General features: G+C 45.9%; 1 protein-coding gene across 1 annotated transcript; it reads left to right on the top strand.

The window, feature by feature from the left end:
• The first annotated feature begins 11,730 nt into the window (after positions 1-11,730).
• On the top strand, positions 11,731-19,070 carry SALL2 (spalt like transcription factor 2). The gene is made up of 3 exons (XM_072849228.1): positions 11,731-11,788; positions 15,558-17,821; positions 19,008-19,070. Exons 1-3 carry the CDS (start codon positions 11,737-11,739, stop codon positions 19,068-19,070), a joined length of 2,379 nt encoding a protein of 792 aa, XP_072705329.1. The 5' UTR covers positions 11,731-11,736.
• Positions 19,071-19,261: the final 191 nt, after the last annotated feature.

Genomic DNA, 19,261 nt, shown 5'->3' with positions numbered 1-19,261 from the left:
TAATTATTATTAGCAGAAATACTTTTAGTTTGTTATTCTTGTTATTATTATTGTAATATTTTTTATTTTAATGCATTATTATTACTAATTTATATTAATATTACTTTATTTTATTATTGTCATTACTATTTTTTATTGTTACTTTAATTTATTATTAGTAGTACTACTTTATTATCATTATTACCACTACTTTATTTTACTATTTTCAGTAATTGATGTTGTTATTACTTTATTTTTTATTATTCTTATTACTTTATTATTACATTCTATTACTATTATTACTATTTAATTTATTTTTACTACAACTTTATTATTTTTACTACTTCTTTTCATTATTATCACTACATCATTTTATTAGTAGGAGTACTTTATATGATTATTCCGACTTGATTTTATTTTTATTAGTACTTTATTTCATTATTCTCACGACTCTGTTTTACTATTAGGAGTACTTTATATTATTATCACCACTTTATTTTATTTTCATTAGTACTTTATAATATTATTACTGCCGCTTTATTTCAATTTTATTACTAATTTATATTGCGATGATTGCTTTATTGCATGGTTACGACTTGATTTCATTATTATTATTATTACTACTCCTTTATTTTATTTTGTATTACTATTATTATTATTATTATTATTATTATTATTATTATTCGCAGATGCCGTTACGATTTCAGCCTTTCTCGGTTTATCAGCAATGCCCGCTATTTTATTTGTGGTATTATTATTATTATTATTATTATTATTATTATTATTATTATTATTATTATTATTATTATTATTGGAAATACGGGCTATTATATTATTAGTAGTAGTTGTAGTATTAAAAATACATACTATTATTGTTATAAATATTATTAATAATAATATTATGGTTATTATTATTGGAAAAGCGGGCTATATTGTTGTTGTTGTTGTTATTATTATTATTATTATTATTATTATTATTATTATTATTATTATAAATACGGGCTTTTAAAAATTAATCTTATTGTTATTATTGGAAATGCGGGCAATATTATTATTATTATTATTATTATTATTATTATTATTGGATATTTTTATTATTCTTTTTGTTATTTTTATTGGAAATGCAGACAATATTATTATTATACTTATTTATCATTATTATTATTGAAATACATAATCATTATATTTATTATTTGAATTACAGGATATTATTATTATTATTGTTATTGTTATTGTTATTGTTATTATTAAAAATAAGGACTATTTTTATTAGTCTTATTGTTATTATTTTTATTGGAAATGCGGACATTATTATTATTATTATTATTATTATTATTATTATTATTAAAACACAGAATTATTATCAGTAGTATTATTGGAATTACAGGATTTACTGTTGTTGTTGTTGTTATTATTATTATTATTATTATTAGAAATACAGGATGATGATGATGATGACGATTAACAAAAACAAAAACAAAAACAAAAACAAAAACAATAATAATAATAATAATAATAATAATAATAATAATAATAATAATGACGATGATGATGATGATGATGATAATACTACGGGGGAAGGGGGGGCCAGGCGAGGAAAAATAAAACAAAAATACAGAAAAATAAAAGACAAATACAGAAAAATAAAAGAAAAAGGCAAGAAAAATACAGAAAAAGTCAGAAAAAGACAGAAAAATAAAAGAGAAATAAAGGACAGGTAAAAGACAAATACAGAAAAATAAAAGAAAAATTAAAAATAAAAGAAAAATTAAAAATAAAAGAAAAATTAAAAATAAAAGCAAAATACAGGAAAATAAACGAGAAATACAGAAAAATAAAAGGAAACATAAAGGAAAATAAAAAAGAAAGGAAACATTTAAAAATCAAGAAAAATACAGAAAAGAGAAAAATTAAAGGAAAATACAGAATAATACAGGGAAATGAAAGAAAAATGTAGAAAAATGAAAGAAAAATGAAAGAAAAATAAAAGAAAAATGAAAGAAAAATGTAGAAAAATGAAAGAAAAATAAAAGAAAAATTAAAGAAAAATGAAAGAAAAATGAAAGAAAAATAAAATAAAAATAAAATAAAAATAAAATAAAAATTAAAGAAAAATGAAAGAAAAATGAAAGAAAAATAAAATAAAAATAAAATAAAAATTAAAGAAAAATGAAAGAAAAATAAAAGAAAAATTAAAGAAAAATAAAATAAAAATTAAAGAAAAATAAAAGAAAAATTAAAGAAAAATAAAAGAAAAATAAAAGAAAAATGAAAGAAAAATAAAAGAAAAATAAAAGAAAAATGAAATAAAAATAAAAGAAAAATAAATGAAAAATAAAAGAAAAATGAAAAATAAAAGAAAAATGAAAGAAAAATGAAAGAAAAATAAAAGAAAAATAAATGAAAAATAAAAGAAAAATTAAAGAAAAATAAAAGAAAAATAAAAGAAAAGTAAAAGAAAAATGAAAGAAAAATAAAAGAAAAATAAAAGCAGAATGAGGACGGGGCGGAGGGGGAGGGGCGGGCAGCGGTGAGGGCGGGGAGGGAGGCGGGGGAGGGGCGGAGCGGGACCAGGGACAGGAAGTGAGAGACCCGGAGAGACGGAAGCAAAGGCTCTTCAACCCAAAGGCCCACAAAGCCACGGCATCCGAGAAACGGCAGCAGTGGCCATGGGATACCCGGAAATGGCAGCGACGGAAATGACATCAGCGGAAATGACATCGACGGAAATGGCAGCGACGGAAATGGCGGCAGCGGAAATGGCAGCGACGGAAATGGCAGCAATGGAAATGGAATAAATGGAAACGAAATAAATAGAAATTAAATAAAAAGAAATGCAATAAATAGAAATTAAAAAGAAAAGAAATAAAACGAAAAGAAATAAAAGGAAAATAAATAAAAAGAAAAGAAATTAAAAGAAATGAAATAAAAAGACAAGAAATGAAATAAATGGAAATGAAATAAAAAGAAATGAAATAAATAGAAATGAAATAAATAGAAATGAAATAAAAACAAAAGAAATAAAACGAAAAGAAATAAAAAGGAATGAAATAAATAGAAAAGAAATAAAAAGAAAAGAAATAAAAAGAAATTAAATAAATAGAAATTAAATAAAAAGAAATTAAATAAAAAGAAAATAAATAAAAAAATTTAAATAAATAGAAATGAAATAAAAAGAAATGAAATAAAAAGAAATGCAATAAATAGAAATTAAATAAAAAGAAAAGAAATAAAACGAAAAGAAATAAAAAGGAATTTAAAAAATAGAAATTAAATAAAACGAAAAGAAATAAAAAGAAATGAAATAAATGGAAATGAAATAAATAGAAATTAAAAAGAAAATAAATAAAACGAAAAGAAATAAAAAGGAATTAAATAAATAGAAATTAAATAAAAAGAAATGAAATTAAAAGACATGAAATAAAAAGAAATGAAATAAAAAGAAATGCAATAAATAGAAATGAAATAAAAAGAAATGCAATAAATAGAAATTAAATAAAAAGAAAAGAAATAAAATGAAAATAGATAAAAAGGAATGAAATAAATAGAAAAGAAATAAAAGAAATAAAAAGAAATGAAATAAAAAGAAATGAAATAAAAAGAAATTAAATAAATAGAAAAGAAATAAAAAGAAATTAAATAAATAGAAATTAAATAAAAAGAAATTAAATAAAAAGAAAATAAATAAAAAAAATTAAATAAATAGAAATGAAATAAAAAGAAAAGAAATAAAAAGAAATAAATAGAAATTAAATAAATAGAAATGAAATAAATGGAAATTAAATAAAAAGAAAAGCAATAAAAAGAAAAGAGAAAAATAAATTAAATAGAAATTAAATAAATAGAAATGAAATAAATGGAAATGAAATAAAAAGAAAAGAAATAAAAAGAAAAGAAAAAAAGAAAAGAAATAAAAAGAAATGAAATAAAAAGAAATGAAATATAAAGAAATGAAATAAAAGAAATAAAAATAAAAGAAAAAAATTAAATAAAAAGAAATTAAATAAATGAAATAAAAATAAAACAAGTAAAAAGACATTAAATAAAAGAAATACAAATAAATTAAAGACATACAAATAAATTAAATAAAAGAAATAAAAATTAAAAAATAAATGAAATAAAAGACATAAATTAAAATAAATGAAATAAAAAAATAAAATTAAAAAGAAATGAAATAAAAAGAAAAGAAATAAATAGAGATTAAATAAAAGAACAAATAATAAGTGAAAGACAAGAAATAACAATGAGGAAATAAAATAAAATAAAATAAAGAAATAAAGATAACCTGAATAAGAGAAATAAAAATTAATGAAGTTAAAGGAATTGAAATCGAGAAGATAAAAGAAATAAAGAAATGAAAGAAAAAGAAAGAAAAGAATTAAAAATAAATGAAATAAACATAAATGAAATAAAAGAAATAAAACTCAATAAAATAAAATAAAAATCAATGAAATAAAAGAATGAAAAATGGATGCAAAAAAGGACTAAAAATAAGTGAAAGAAAAGAACTAAAACTCAAGGAAATAAAAGAAATAAAACTAAAAGAAATAAAAAGAAATTAATTAAAAAGGAATTAAATCAAATAAATAAAAACAATCGAAATAAAAAGAAATGAAATAAAAAATAAAAATCCATGAAAGAAAAGAACTAAAAATCCATGAAATAAGAGAAATAAAAGCAAAAGAAATAAAAATCAACGAAATTAAAAATAATCAATGACATAAAAAATTAAAAATCAATGAAATAAAAAATAAAAATCAGTGAAATAAAAGAAATCAAAATAAAGGAACTAAAAATGAATGAAGCAAAAAATAAAAATCAGTGAAATGAAAGAAATAAAACCCAATGAAATGAAATAAAAGAACTAAGAACCAGTGAAATAAAAAATAAAAACCTATGGCAGAAACGGCAAAAACGAAATAAAGGGAATTAAATAAATGAAATCAAAGGCAATTTAATGAGATCAAAGGCGACGCAACGACCCAAAGGCGCCGGATTGCCTTTATTAATAATATAATGATATTAAATAATAGAAATAGAGGATAAATATAATGTAAAGCTTATCAATATTAATTGTTGGCCTTATAATTGTATTAATTATATGACTGGAAAGGGGCCTATACGTGATTGATTAAGATCTATTCGATTAAATAATGGCAATAATAACTGAATAATTTATTTTAGCAGAGAAATTACATAAAGCTGAAGAACTCAGTCAGAAAAATCATAAAATTAATCCCGATTAAAAAAAAATAATTGGAGTTTCCCTCCCCGAATCCCCCCGGTTTCACCTTAAATTGGAGGAGCCACCGCGCCTGCGCGGGGGGAGGCTCGCCGCCATTTTGAAGCCAACCCGCCGGGTTTCGCGCCAAAACCGGGGCGGGGGAAAAGGGGGGGGGGGGGGAGAAAATGGAGGGGTGGGCGCGATGGGGGAGGGGGGGAATGGACTCCCCCCAGTGGCACGCGCCCCGGAATCGCACCCCGAACTGCGTCACAGTGCAAAGTGCACCCCGAAATGCATCACCGGGCAAATCGCACCCCAAATCCGGAACTCCAAATTGCAAGCGAAAAAGCCTCAATTTGCAAATTGCACCCCAAAATTGCAGCCCAACAAACGCATCGGGTTGCAAATTGCACCCCGAAATTGCACTTCCAAAATGCATCAGTTTGGAAATGGCACCCCAAAAATGCATCAGTTTGCAATTTGCACCCCAAAATTGCACCCCAAGAATGCATCAGTTTGCAAACTGCACCCCAACATTGCACCCCAAAATTGCATTAATTTGCAAACTGCACCCCAAAAATGCACCCCAAAAATGCATCCGTTTGCAATTTGCACCCCAACATTGCACCCCAAGAATGCATCCGTTTGCAAAGTGCACTCCAACATTGCACTCCAACATATGCATCAGTTTGCAAACTGCACCCCAAAATTGCACCCCCAAAAAATGCATCCGTTTGCAAAGTGCACCCCAACATTGCACCCCAAAAAATGCATCCGTTTGCAAACTGTACCCCAACATTGCACCCTAAAAATGCACTCCCCAAAATGAATCCGTTTGCAAAGTGCGCCCTAAAAATTGCACCCCAAAAATGCATCAATTTGCATATTGCACCCCAAAATTGCACCCCAAAAATGCATCAGTTTGCAAATTGCACCCCAAAATTGCACCCCAATAATGCATCCGTTTGCAAACTGCACCCCAACATTGCACCCCAAAATTGCATCAATTTGCGAACTGCACCCCAACATTGCACCCCAACAAATGCATCAGTTTGCAATTTTCACCCCAAAATTGCACCCCAAGAATGCATCCGTTTGCAAACTGCTACCCAAAATTGCACCCCAAAAATGCATAAATTTGCAAACTGCACCCCAAAATTGCACCCCCAAAAATGCATCCGTTTGCAATTTGCACCCCAAAATTGAACCCCAAGAATGCATCAGTTTGCAAACTGCACCCCAAAATTGCACCCCAAAATTGCATCAGTTTGCAAACTGCACCCCAAAATCGCACCCCAAGAATGCATCAGTTTGCAAATTGCACCCCAAAATTGCACCTAAGAATGCATCCGTTTGCAAACTGCACCCCAACATTGCACCCCAAAATTGCATTAATTTGCAAACTGCACCCCAAAATTGCACCCAAAAATGCATCAGTTTGCAATTTGCACCCTAAAAATGCACCCCAACAAATGCATCAGTTTGCAAACTGCACCCCAAAATTGCACCCCCAAAAATGCATCAGTTTGCAAATTGCACCCCAAAATCGCACCCCAAGAATGCATCAGTTTGCAAAGTGCACCCCAAAATTGCACCCCCAAAATGCGTCAGTTTGCAAACTGTACCCCAACATTGCACCCTAAAAATGCACTCCCCAAAATGAATCCGTTTGCAAAGTGCGCCCTAAAAATTGCACCCCAAAAATGCATCAATTTGCATATTGCACCCCAACATTGCACCCCAAAAATGCATCCGTTTGCAAACTGCACCCCAACATTGCACCCCCAAAAATGCATCCGTTTGCAATTTGCACCCCAACATTGCACCCCAAAAATGAGTCAGTTTGCAAACTGCACCCCAACATTGCACCCCAAGAATGCACCAGTGTGCAAAGGGCACCCCAAAAATGCGTCACCACAGTGAACCCCGAAATGCGTCACCGTGCAAATTGCACCCCAAACCGCCGTGCACCCCAAAATTGCACCCCAAAACGGACCCCGAACTGCGTCACCGTGCACGCTGCGCCCCCAAAATGCGTCACCAAAAATGCATCAATTTGCAAAGCGCACCCCAAAATTGCACCTCAAAAATGCATCGGTTTGCAAAGCGCACCCCCAAAGGCATCACGCGGGAATTGCACCCCAAGATGCGTTACCGTGCAAAGTGCACCCCAAAATGCGATGCACCCCGAAATTGCACCCCAACATTGCACCCCCAAATGCACCAGTGTGCAAAGGGCACCCCAAAAAATGCGTCACCGTGCAAATTGCGCCCCCAAAATGCATCCATTTTCAAAGTGCACCCCAAAAATGCACCCCAAAAATGCACGCCAAAATGCATTAGTCTGCATATTGCACCCCAAAATTGCACCCCAAAAATGCATGTTTGCATATTGCACCCCAACATTGCACCCCAAAAATGCATCGGTTTGCAAATTGCACCCCAAAATTGCACCCCAAAATTGCATCAATTTGCAAACTGCAGACCAAAATTGCACCCGCAAAAATGCATCAGTGTGCAAACTGCACCCCAAAATTGCACCGCAACAAATGCATCAGTTTGCAAAGTGCACCCCAAAATTGCACCCCAAAAATAGATCAGTTTGCAAAGTGCACCCCAAAATTGCACCCCCAAAAGTTCATCAGTTTGCAGAGTGCACCCCAAAGATGCATCAGTCTGCAAATTGCACCCCAAAATTGCACCATAAAAATTGCACCCCCAAAATGCATCGGTTTGCATATTGCACCCCAAAATTGCACCCCCAAAATTGCATCGATTTGCAAAGATCATCCCAAAATTGCACCCCCAAAATGCATCCGTTTGCAAATTGCACCCCAAAAATGCACCACCAGAAAGTGCACCCCGAAACGCCTCACCGTGCAAATTGCACCCCAAAATCGCACCCCAAAATGCATCAGCTTGCACAGTGCACCCCAAAACGCGATGCACCCCAAAAATGCACCCCAAAAATGCATCAGTTTGCAAACTGCACCCCAACTTTGCACCCCCAAAAGTGCATCAGTTTGCAGAGTGCACCCCAAAAATGCACCACCAAAAGTGCACCCCGAAACGCATCACCGTGCAGATTACACCCCAAAATGCATCCGTTTGCAAACTGCACCCCAAAATTGCACCCCAAAAAATGCATCAGCTTGCAGAGTGCACCCCAAAACTGCAACCCCCAAAAGTGCATGAGTTTGCAAACTGCACCCCAAAAATGCATCAATTTGCAAATTGCACCCCAAAACTGCACCCCCAAAAATGCATCAGTTTGCAAACTGCACCCTAAAAATTGCACCCCAAGAATGCATCCGTTTGCAAAGTGCACCCCAAAAATGTATCCGTTTGCAAATTGCGCCCCAAAAATGCACCCAAGAATGCATCAGTTTGCAAACTGCACCCCAACATTGCACCCCAAAATTGCATCAATTTGCAAACTGCACCCCAACATTGCACCCCAAGAATGAGTCAGTTTGCAAACTGCACCCCAAAATTGCACCCCAAAAAATGCATCAGTTTGCAATTTGCACCCCAAAATTGCACCCAAGAATGCATCAGTTTGCAAACTGCACCCCAACATTGCACCCCAAAATTGCATCAATTTGCAAACTGCACCCCAAAATTGCACCCCAAGAATGCATCCGTTTGCAAACTGCACCCCAAAATTGCACACCAAAATTGCACCCCAAAATTGCATCAATTTGCAAATTGCACCCCAAAATTGCACCCCCAAAATTGCATAAATTTGCAAACTGCACCCCAATACTGCACCCCCAAAAATGCATCCGTTTGCAATTTGCACCCCAAAACTGCAACCAAAAATGGATCAGTTTGCAAACTGCACCCCAAAATTGCACCCCAAAAATGCATCGGTTTGCAAATTGCGCCCCAAAAATGCAGCCCAAAAATGCATAAATTTGCAATCTGCACCCCAAAATTGCACCGCAACAAATGCATCAGTTTGCAAACTGCACCCCAAAATTGCACCCCAAAATTGCATCAATTTGCAAACTGCACCCCAAAATTGCACCCCCAAAATAGATCAGTTTGCAAAGTGCACCCCAACATTGCACCCCAACATTGCACCCCAAAAATGCTTCAATTTGCAAATTGCACCCCAAAATTGCACCCCGAAAATTGCATCGGTTTGCAAACTGCACCCCAAAATGCGCCGCGTGCAAATCGCCCCCCAAAGCGCGCTGCACCCCAACATTGCACCCCCAAAATGCATCAATTTGCAAATTGCACCCCAAAATGGGTGCGAAGAGGCCCCAGACTGGGCCGTACTGGGCCATACTGGGAGCCACCCCCCGACACCCCTCACCCCCTATAGCCCCCCACCCCCTATAGCCCCCCCAAACTCCGCCCCACCCCCTATAGCCCCCCCAAACCGGGGGGGGCGGAGTGGGCGTGGCCTCGGTGGCCGCCACGGGGTTATGAATGAAAGCCCCGCCCCCTCAGGCGAGTAGGCGGGGGCTGTATGCTAATGAAGCGCGCTACGCGCCCTTTTGTCCCCGCGCCGCCGCCGTAGCGGGGGTGGGGGGAGGCGGGATGCGCGGAAGGCGGGTGTTCTGATCTGCCTAGCAACGCGCGCTGATTGGTCCCTGCGGCGCTGGGAGGGGCGTGGCTTTTTAGGGAGAGGCCGCGCCTGCGCAGGCTGCCTGAGAGAGGCGGGGAGGAGGGGGGGAACCCGGAAGCGCGTCTCTCCCCCTAGCAACCGCGGGGTTTCCCTTAGCAACCGCGGGGTTTCCCTTAGCAACCGCGGGGTTTTCCTTAGCAACGGCGGCGTTTCCCTTAGCAACCGCCTCGGGGTGGGTTCGAGGTGGGGGGCGGAAGCCTGAGGAGGCCCCTGAGGGGGAACAGGCTTCGGGGGCGGGGGGACAAGGCCTCAGGGGGGGACAAGGCCTCAGGGGGGACTAGGCCCAGGTAGGCCTCGGGGGGGGGGACACAAGGCCTGGGGGGGGGGCACCAGGGTTTGGGGGTAGCAGGTTTTGGGGGGCAGCAGGCCCCGAGGAGGCCCCTGATGGGGGATCAGGCCTTGGGGGGGTGTCCCCATTCTTTTGGGGGGCAACAAGGTGGGGGGTGTCAGGCCATTCACCCCATCTTTTCCTTCCCCCCCAGGACAGCTCCAGGAGACGCACCCCACTTTCGTGCCTTCGTCCCCCTCCCAGGTAAGAATAACCCCCCCCCAAAATGGGGGACACCCCAAAATAAGCCTCTTTGTTTCCGGCCCTTCATGAATATTCCCCCTCAAAGCCTCCCCTCGCTTGCCCCCCCAAATAAGCATAAACACCCCCCAAGTATATAGCTCTCCAAAATAAGCATATAACCCCCAAAAATAAGTAGACACCCCCAAAAAGAAGTAGACACCCCAAAAAGAAGTAGACACCCCCAAAATGAGCCCACCCCTCAAAAATAAGTAGAACCCCCCAAAATAAGGTTAGAACCCCCAAAATAAGAATTTAACCCCCAAAAATAAAGGTTTAACCCCCCAAATGTATTTAAGCCCCCAAAATAAGGATGTAACCCCCGAAAATAAGTAGACACCCCCAAAAAGAAGTAGACACCCCACAAAAATGAGCCCACCCCAAAAAATAAGTAAAATCCCCCAAAAAATAAATTTATAACCCCCAAAATAAGGATTTAACCCCCAAAATAAGGATTTAACCCCCCACAAAAGGTTTAACCCCCAAAAATGAGGATTTACCCCCAAAATTAAGTAGATCCCCAAAATTAACGTACACCCCCAAAAAGAAGTAGACACCCCCAAAAATGAGCCAACCCCCCAAAAATAAGTAGAACCCCCCCAAATAAGTTTATAAGCCCCCAAAATTAGGATTTAACCCCAAAAATAAAGGTCTAACCCCCAAAATAACGATTTAACCCCCAAAATTAAGTAGACCCCCAAATTAATATACACCCCCAAAAAGAAGTAGACACCCCCAAAAATGAGCCCACCCCCAAAAATAATTAGAATCCCCCCCAAAATAAGTTTATAACCCCCCAAATTAGGATTTAACACCCCAAAATAAAGGTTTAACCCCCAAATAAATATTTAACCCCCAAATTAAGTAGACCCCCAAAATAAGTGTACACCCCCAAAAGAAGTAGACACCCCAAAAATGAGCCTACCCCCCAAAATAAGTAGAAGCCCCCAAAATAAGTTTAAAACCCCCAAAATTAGGATTTAACCCCCAAAATAAGGGTTTAACCCCCAAAATAAGGGTACACCCCCAAAATGAAGCAGACCCCAAAATAAATAGACACCCCAAAAATGAGCCCCTCCCCCACATCCCCCCCAGGAGTCGAGGGGGAAGGGAAGAGGTTAACGGGAGGAAAATGGGGGAAATAAAGGCGGTTTTGGGAAAAAAGGGTTTTTTGAAAAGGGGGGAGGCGTGTCCCTGGTGGGGCCCCGCTTTGGGGGCTCGGGGACAGGGAGAGGGAGGGTTTTGGGGTGTCGTCCCCCCTTTTGTCCCTGTCCCCCCTCTTTGTCACTGTGACCCCCATTTTTGTGCCCCCCCCAAATTTGGGGGATGCCTCGTCGCAAGCAGCAGCAGCCGCAGCAGCTCCTGGGCTCCAACCACGGTATTTGGGGGGGTGAGGGGTTTGGGGTTCCCCTAGATTTGGGGGTCCCTAAATTTGGGGGGGGCTTGGGAGTGGGGGAGGTGGGTTTGGGGGAACCCCCAAAAAATGAGGCTGGGGGGATGCGGAGGGAAGGATCGGCCCGGTGGGGAAGTTTGGGGGAGAGGTGTTTAAGCAATTGCCCCCCCCAAGTGATGCGGGATCCCCCCAAATTGAGGAGGGGTCCCCCAAAGTGAGGAGGGGTCCCCAAATTAAGGAGGGGTCCCCAAAATGTCAGCAGGCTCCGTCATCATCCCCCCCCCCCAAACTTTCTCAGGGTGTCCGAAAAGTTGTCGAGGGGCTCGAAAGTCCTTCGGGGACCCCCAAATCACGTCAGGGCCCCCCAAATCTTAGGAGGGACCCCCCAAATCTTAGGAGGGACCCCCAAACTCGGCAGGGGTCCCCGCAAAATTCAGCAGGGTCGTCCCCCCAAACCCCTGAGCGTCGCCAAAACTTGGTCAGGGGCTGAAAACTTGGTCAGGGACCCCCCCAAACTTGGTCAGGGACCCCCAAAAATCCTGCCGGGGTTCCCCCAAAATCTCCTCAGGGACCCCCAAAACCCCTCAGAGCCCCCAAACCCCCTCAGGGTCCCCCGAACTCCTTCAGGGTCCCACAAAACCCCCTCAAGTCCCCCCCAAACCCCCACAAGCCCCCTAAAGCCCCTCAGGGACCCCAAAACCCCTCAGGGACCCCAAACCCCTCAAGCCCCCTAAACGCCCCTCAGGGACCCCAAAACCCCTCAGGGACCCTCAAAGCCCCCCAAACCCCTCAGGGTCCCAGAAACCCCCTCAAGCCCCCCAGACCCCTCAAGCCCCCTAAAGCCCCTCAGGGACCCCAAACCCCTCAAGCCCCTAAAAGCCCCTCAGGGACCCCAAACCCCCTCAAGCCCCCCAAACCCCCTCAAGCCCCCCTAAAAACCCTCAGGGTCCCCCAAACCCCTCAAGCCCCCAAACCCCTTCAAGATCCCCCAAATCCCAACAGGGTCCCCCAAACTCTCTCAGGGTCCCCCAAACTTTCTCAGGGTCCCCCCAAACCCCCAAACCTCAGCACAGACCCCCCAAACCTCCGTACCGGGGCTGCTCCAAGGTGGGGGGGGGGGGGGATTTGGGGGCTCCTAATCCCAAATTCCCCCTTTTTCACCCCATTTTCTTTGTGCGGTTGCTAGGTAACGCCGGCCGGCTGCGCTCCGTTACGGGGTCACTCCCTGCCCCCTAACTTGGGGGGCGAATCCCCCAAAAATGGGGGGCATGGGGGGGTAGGAAGGGGTGATCCCCCCGCACCCCTGTGTGCCCCATAGGGGGGATCCCCAAATCCTGAGCCCCACAGAGACACCCCCCCCCCCAAACAGTGAGCCCCAGGGGTCCCCCAAAATATGTGCCCATGGGGACCCCCAATGTCAGTGCCCCACAGGGACCCCCAAAAACCTGAGCCCCCCGCAGGGACCCCCCCAAACTCTGAGCTCCATGGAGACCCCCAAAATGTCTTTCACATGGGGGGGGGACAGACACCCCAAATCGTGACCCCATAGAGACCCCAAAACCCTGAGCCCCCCAAATCCTGACACACCCCCCCCCCCACCGTGTGACATCACTCCTGGCGTGACACCGCCACCCCCTCCCTCCTTTTTACATCACAACCCAGAGACCCCCTCCCCCCTCATGACATCACGATTTGGGGGGGCCCCCCCCCACCCCACAACCGCCTTCGTCCCCTCCTCTTCCTCCCACAGCCAGATTTGGGGGGGAGGTGGGGGGAGACACCCCCATAACCATGGCTGAGCCGGGAGGTGGGTGACGGACGGACGGACGGACGGGCCTGCGGCCTAGCCGGCTCCCTTCCCGCGTCCGGCTGTCCGTCCGGCTGTCCATCCATCCATCCATCCGTCCCTCCATCCATCATCCATCTGTCCGTCTGTCCATCCATCCCTGGACCCCCCCCAAGCCCCCCCCTACCCCGCCGGCCGTCTGTCTGTCTGTCCGGCCTCCATCCATCCATCCATCCGTCCGTCCCCGACTTTAGTGGGGGGGGGGGGGAATTTTAGGGGGGATAACGGGGATTTTGGGGGGTGCCGGGGGAGGGATGCTGTTTGGGGGGATAACGGGGATTTTGGGGTGATAATGATGATTTTTGGGGTGATAATGGTGAATTGGGGGGATAACGGGGATTTTGGGGTGATGATGGTGATTTTGGGGGATAATGGGGATTTTTGGGGTGATAATGGTGAATTGGGGGGATAACGGGGATTTTGGGGTGACGATGGTGATTTTGGGGTGATGATGGTGATTTTGGGGTGATAATGGTGATTTTTGGGGTGATAATGGTGAATTGGGGGGATAACGGGATTTTGGGGTGACGATGGGGATTTTGGGGGATAATGGGGATTTTGGGGGATAACGGGGATTCTGGGGTCATGATGGTGATTTTGGGGGATAATGGGGATTTTGGGGTGATAATGGTGAATTGGGGGGATAACGGGGATTTTGGGGTGACGATGGGGATTTTGGGGGATAATGGGGATTTTGGGGGATAACGGGATTCTGGGGTCATGATGGTGATTTTGGGGGCTAATGGTGATTTTGGGGTGATAATGGTGAATTGGGGGGATAACGGGGATTTTGGGGTGACGATGGTGATTTTGGGGGCTAATGGTGATTTTTGGGGTGATAATGGTGAATTGGGGGATAACGGGGATTTTGGGGTGACGATGGTGATTTTGGGGGATAATGGTGATTTTTGGGGTGATAATGGTGAATTGGGGGGATAACGGGGATTTTGGGGTGACGATGGTGATTTTGGGGTGACGATGGTGATTTTTGGGGTGATAATGGTGAATTGGGGGGATAACGGGGATTTTGGGGTGACGATGGTGATTTTTGGGGTGATAATGGGGATTTTGGGGTGATAATGGTGATTTTTGGGGTGATAATGGTGAATTGGGGGATAATGGGGATTTTGGGGTGATGATGGTGATTTTGGGGTGATAATGGGGATTTTGGGGTGATAATGGGGATTTTGGGGGATAATGGTGATTTTGGGGTGATAATGGGGATTTTGGGGGGATAACGGGGATTTTGGGGTCATGATGGTGATTTTGGGCGGCTAATGGGGATTTTGGGGTGATAATGGTGAATTGGGGGGTAACGGGGATTTTGGGGTGACGATGGTGATTTTGGGGGCTAATGGTGATTTTTGGGGTGATAATGGTGAATTGGGGGGATAACGGGGATTTTGGGGTGAAGATGGTGATTTTGGGGGGCTAATGGTGATTTTTGGGGTGATAATGGTGAATTGGGGGGATAATGGGGATTTTGGGGTGATGATGGTGATTTTGGGGTTATAATGGTGATTTTGGGGCTGCCGGGGTGGGGGTTGTGTGACGCCATTTGGGGGGTAAAGGTGATTTGGGGGGCTGCAGGAGAGAGGAGGAGGTTTTGGGGGGCTAATGATGGTTTTGGGGTGCTGCGGGGGAGGATGATATTTTGGGGGCAGAATGGTGATTTGGGGGCTGCAAGAGTGGGGAGATTTTGGGGGCGGCTACCGGTGATTTGGGGGGAAATAATTTATGGGGAGCCCTTGGGGTTGGGGGAGAGGATTTTGGGGGGCTGTCGGTGATTTTGGGGGCTCTGGGTGGGAAATCCTTTACGGGGCGTCCTTGGGGTTGTGGGAAAGGATTTTGGGGTACACAACTGGGTTTTTTTTTGGGGGGGGGGGTGGTTCTCTCTCTCCTCCGCAGGCTCCCCCGCTACCGCCGCCTCCCGGCCCCCCGCGAGGGTCCCGTCGCTCCGTCGTCTTCCTCCTCCTCCTCCTCCTCCTCCTCCTCTTCCTCCCCCAGGCATGGACGCCGAACCGGACCCCCCGCCTCCCCCACCGAATGGGGGTCCCCCTCAATCTGGGGGGGCCCCCCTTAACCTCCCTTTGATCCTGGAAGAACTCCGGGTCCTTCAACAACGCCAACTCCACCAGATGCAGATGACGGAAGAGATCTGCCGGCAAGTTTTACTTTTGGGGACCCTAGAGCACCCCAAAACCCCCCTACCCCCCTTCACCCCCAAAAACGACCCCCCCAAACCCCATTTCTTCCATCTTTTCCCTCCTTTCCCCGCCGGAACGCGGGGACTTAAAACCGAACCCCATTCCGGCGGCGTCACCGCCGGCGTCGCCGCCTTCCTCCCGCCGTTGGCTGGAGGGGCTTCGCCGGGTCTTTTGCGCCCCAAAAATATCGGGGGGGATTCGGGGACCCCCCGCCACGAATGCGGTTTTTGCGGGAAAGCTTTCGGCAGCGATAGCGCCCGGCAAATCCACCTCCGGTCGCACACGGGCGAAAGACCCTACAAATGCAACGTTTGCGGCAACCGCTTCACCACCCGCGGCAATTTGAAGGTCCACTTCCACCGGCACCGCGAGAAGTACCCCCACGTTCAGATGAACCCCCATCCCGTCCCCCAACACCTCGATTACCTCCTCCCGGCGCCGGCGTCCACCCAACATCTCACCGGAGCCTCCCACCATCTCACCGGCGCCACCCACCATCTCACCGGAGCCACCCACCATCTTTCTGCGCCCACCCAACTCAACGCGGCCACCCAACATCTCAACGCGGCCGCTCAACAGCTCACCGGGAGCGCCCAACCTCTCGCCGCCGGCACCCAACAGCTCGCCGGGGCCGCTCAACCGCTCGCCGGGGCCGCCCAACGTCTCGGCGGGGCGGCGCAACATCTCGCCGCGCCCACCCAGCCGCTCGCCGGGGCCGCCCAGCATCTCGGCGCGGCCAACCAACTCAACGCGGCCACCCAAGCTGTCAACGCCGCCACCCAACACCTCACCGGGGCCACCCAACACCTCACCGGGACCGCCCAACTCAACGCGGCCACTCAACCTGTCAACACGGCCGCTCAACCCGTCAACGCGGCCGCCCACCATCTCACCGCGACCACCCAACATCTCACCGGGGCCACCCAACCTCTCAACGCGGCCACCCAACATCTCACCTCGCCCACCCAACTCAACGTGGCCGGTCAACCTCTCGCCGTGGCCACCCAACCTCTCACGGCGGCCACCCAACACCTGACGGCGGCCGCCCAACACCTCACGGCGCCCACCCATCACCTCACCGCGCCCACCCAACACCTCACCGCCTTCCACAAGCTTCTCCTGCTGAAGGCCACCGAGGGAAGATCTAAAGGCGGCGATGAAAACACCCCTCCCGGCAAACCCCCCGGTTGGGCGCTCTTGACCGGGCGTTTTAAGGGGTCCCCCCTTTTTTTGGAGACCACCCCTTCGGAAACTTCCAAACTTCAACAACTGGTGGAGAAGATCGACCCCCCCAATCCGTCATCGTCATCGTCATCATCCTCGCCGGATCCACCTCGCCACCAATGCCCCGTTTGCCGACGGGTGTTGAGTTGCCCTCGAGCTTTACGGTTACATTTTGGGCAACACGGGGGGGTTTCGGGGGGGATTTTTGGGGGGGCCGAACGCCCTTTTCGTTGCAAGATTTGCGGGCGTTGTTTCTCCACCCGCGGGAATTTACGGGCTCATTTCGGGGGCCACCGAGGGGGCCCCCCAAATTCTTGCCCCCTTTGTCAGAAGAAGTTCACCAACGCCCTCAACCTTCAACAACACGTCCGGCTTCATTTGGGGGGGCAGCTTCCTAACGGGGGGGGAACCCCCCAAATAGGAGGGATCCCCCAAATAGGGGGGACCCCACAACAAGGGGGGAGCCCCCAAATAGGGGGGACCCCCCAAGAGGAAGAGGAAATCTCCGAAGAGGAGGAAGAAGAGGAGGAAGGCTCCGAGGAGGAAGAATCGGCGGGGGGGAGCAGCCCCAAGCGGGACCCCCCGACGGAGGAAGAGGAAGAGGAGGAGGAAGAGGAAGAGGAAGAAGAGGGGGAGAAGGCGGGGCGGCGAGCCCCCGGAAACGGCGGGGGACCCCAAAACGGAAGGAGGAGGAGGAGGAGGGGAGGAAGGCAAGGACTCCGCCGAGGGGCGAGGAAGCAGGTAAGGAGGTACCTGGGAAGGGGGGGGGTGTTTGGGGGCCCCCTAAATTAAAGGGGGGTTTTGGGGTCCCCCAAATTAAGAGGGGGGTGTTGGGGACCCCCCCCCCAATTTAAGGAGATTTTGGGGGTCCCTATGGGGAAGGAGGGGTTGGGGTTCGGCTAAATTAAAGGGGGGGGGTTTGGGGGTCCCCCCCAATTTAAGGAGATTTTGGGGTCCCTCGGGGAAGGAGGGGTTGGGGTCCCCCTAAATTAAAGGGTTTTGGGGACCCCCTGGGGAGGGGTGCTTGGGGGGTGTCCCCCAATTAAGGGGGTTTTGGGGGGTCCCCCTAATTAAGAGGGTTTTGGGGTGGTCCCCCCAATTAAGGGGGTTTTGGGGGTCCCCCTAATTAAGAGGGTTTTGGGGTGGTCCCCCCAATTAAGGGTTTTTTTGGGGGGGTCCCCCAAATTAAGGGGTTTTTGGGGTTCCCCTTGGGGAAAGGGGGCTTGGGGGTCCCCCAAAGTAAAGGGGAGGGTGTTGGGGTTCCCCCCCTGGGAAAGGGATTTTTGGGGTCGTGCCCCCCAAATCAAGGGGGTTTTGGGGGTCCCCCCAAGCAAGGAGGGGTTTGGGGTCCCCCCCCATAGCGATACACTGACACCCCCATTTCCCCTCCCCCCTCCTCCTCCTCCCCAGGTCCCCCAAATTGGACCCCGACCCCCGCAGCCGCCAGCCCCTCCCGCCGCAGCCAAGCCCCCAAATCCCACGGGGAGGAGGAGGAGGAGGAGGAGGAGGAGGGGGGGGACCCCTCGCCTTCTGGAACCAGTGCCCCCCTTTATTCCCGGGGGTCCCCAAAACCCCACGGGGGACCCCAAAACCCCACCGCCCCCCTCCCCCTCCTCCGGACCCCCTCAAGAAGCAGGGGGCTCCGGCTGCCGGCGAGGGGGACCCCGAAAACCAGGGGAGGTGGAGAAGTAGTTTAATATGGGGGGTGAGGGAGACCCCCCCGCACCCGCACCCCAAAATCCCCCTGCACCCCCAAAATTCCCCCCCCCATAGCATAGGCCTATTAAAGCCGTTTACTGACACCCCCCCCCGCTCTGCCTCCTGTCTATGATTTGGGGTTTGGGGGGGAGGAGGGGTTTGGGGATCCCCCCCAAAAAAAGGGAATACCTCAAAAATGGGGTGCCCCCCCGGCCCCCGATAATGCCAGGCCACAAGATGGCGGCGGGAGCCCTCAACAAAGATGGCGGCCGTTGCCATGGTGCCCGCGTAGTGAAGGCGCCAGCCTTCAAAATGGCGGCGGTTGCCATGGAACCCACGCGAGGGGGGGAGGTGCCAGCCCTCAAGATGGCGGCCGTTGCCATGGCGCCTGCGCAGCGAAGGCGCCAGCCCTCAAAATGGCGGCGGTTGCCATGGAGCCCACCCGAGGGGGAGGTGTCAGACTTCAAAATGGCGGCCGTTGCT

Source organism: Ciconia boyciana, unplaced genomic scaffold, assembly GCF_034638445.1.
Source record: "Ciconia boyciana unplaced genomic scaffold, ASM3463844v1 HiC_scaffold_38, whole genome shotgun sequence".
NCBI classification, from domain to species: Eukaryota; Metazoa; Chordata; class Aves; order Ciconiiformes; family Ciconiidae; genus Ciconia; species Ciconia boyciana.
This window is presented reverse-complemented; position numbering and strand designations above follow the sequence as displayed.

Excerpts from the sequence above, each read along its gene's own strand:
- SALL2 (XM_072849228.1), top strand. The coding sequence starts at position 11,737 with ATGCCTCGTCGCAAGCAGCAGCAGCCGCAGCAGCTCCTGGGCTCCAAC. Across the intron at positions 11,789-15,557 it reads GCTCCTGGGCTCCAACCACG|GCTCCCCCGCTACCGCCGCC; the intron begins GTATTTGGGGGG and ends TCTCCTCCGCAG. Across the intron at positions 17,822-19,007 it reads GCCGAGGGGCGAGGAAGCAG|GCCACAAGATGGCGGCGGGA; the intron begins GTAAGGAGGTAC and ends CGATAATGCCAG.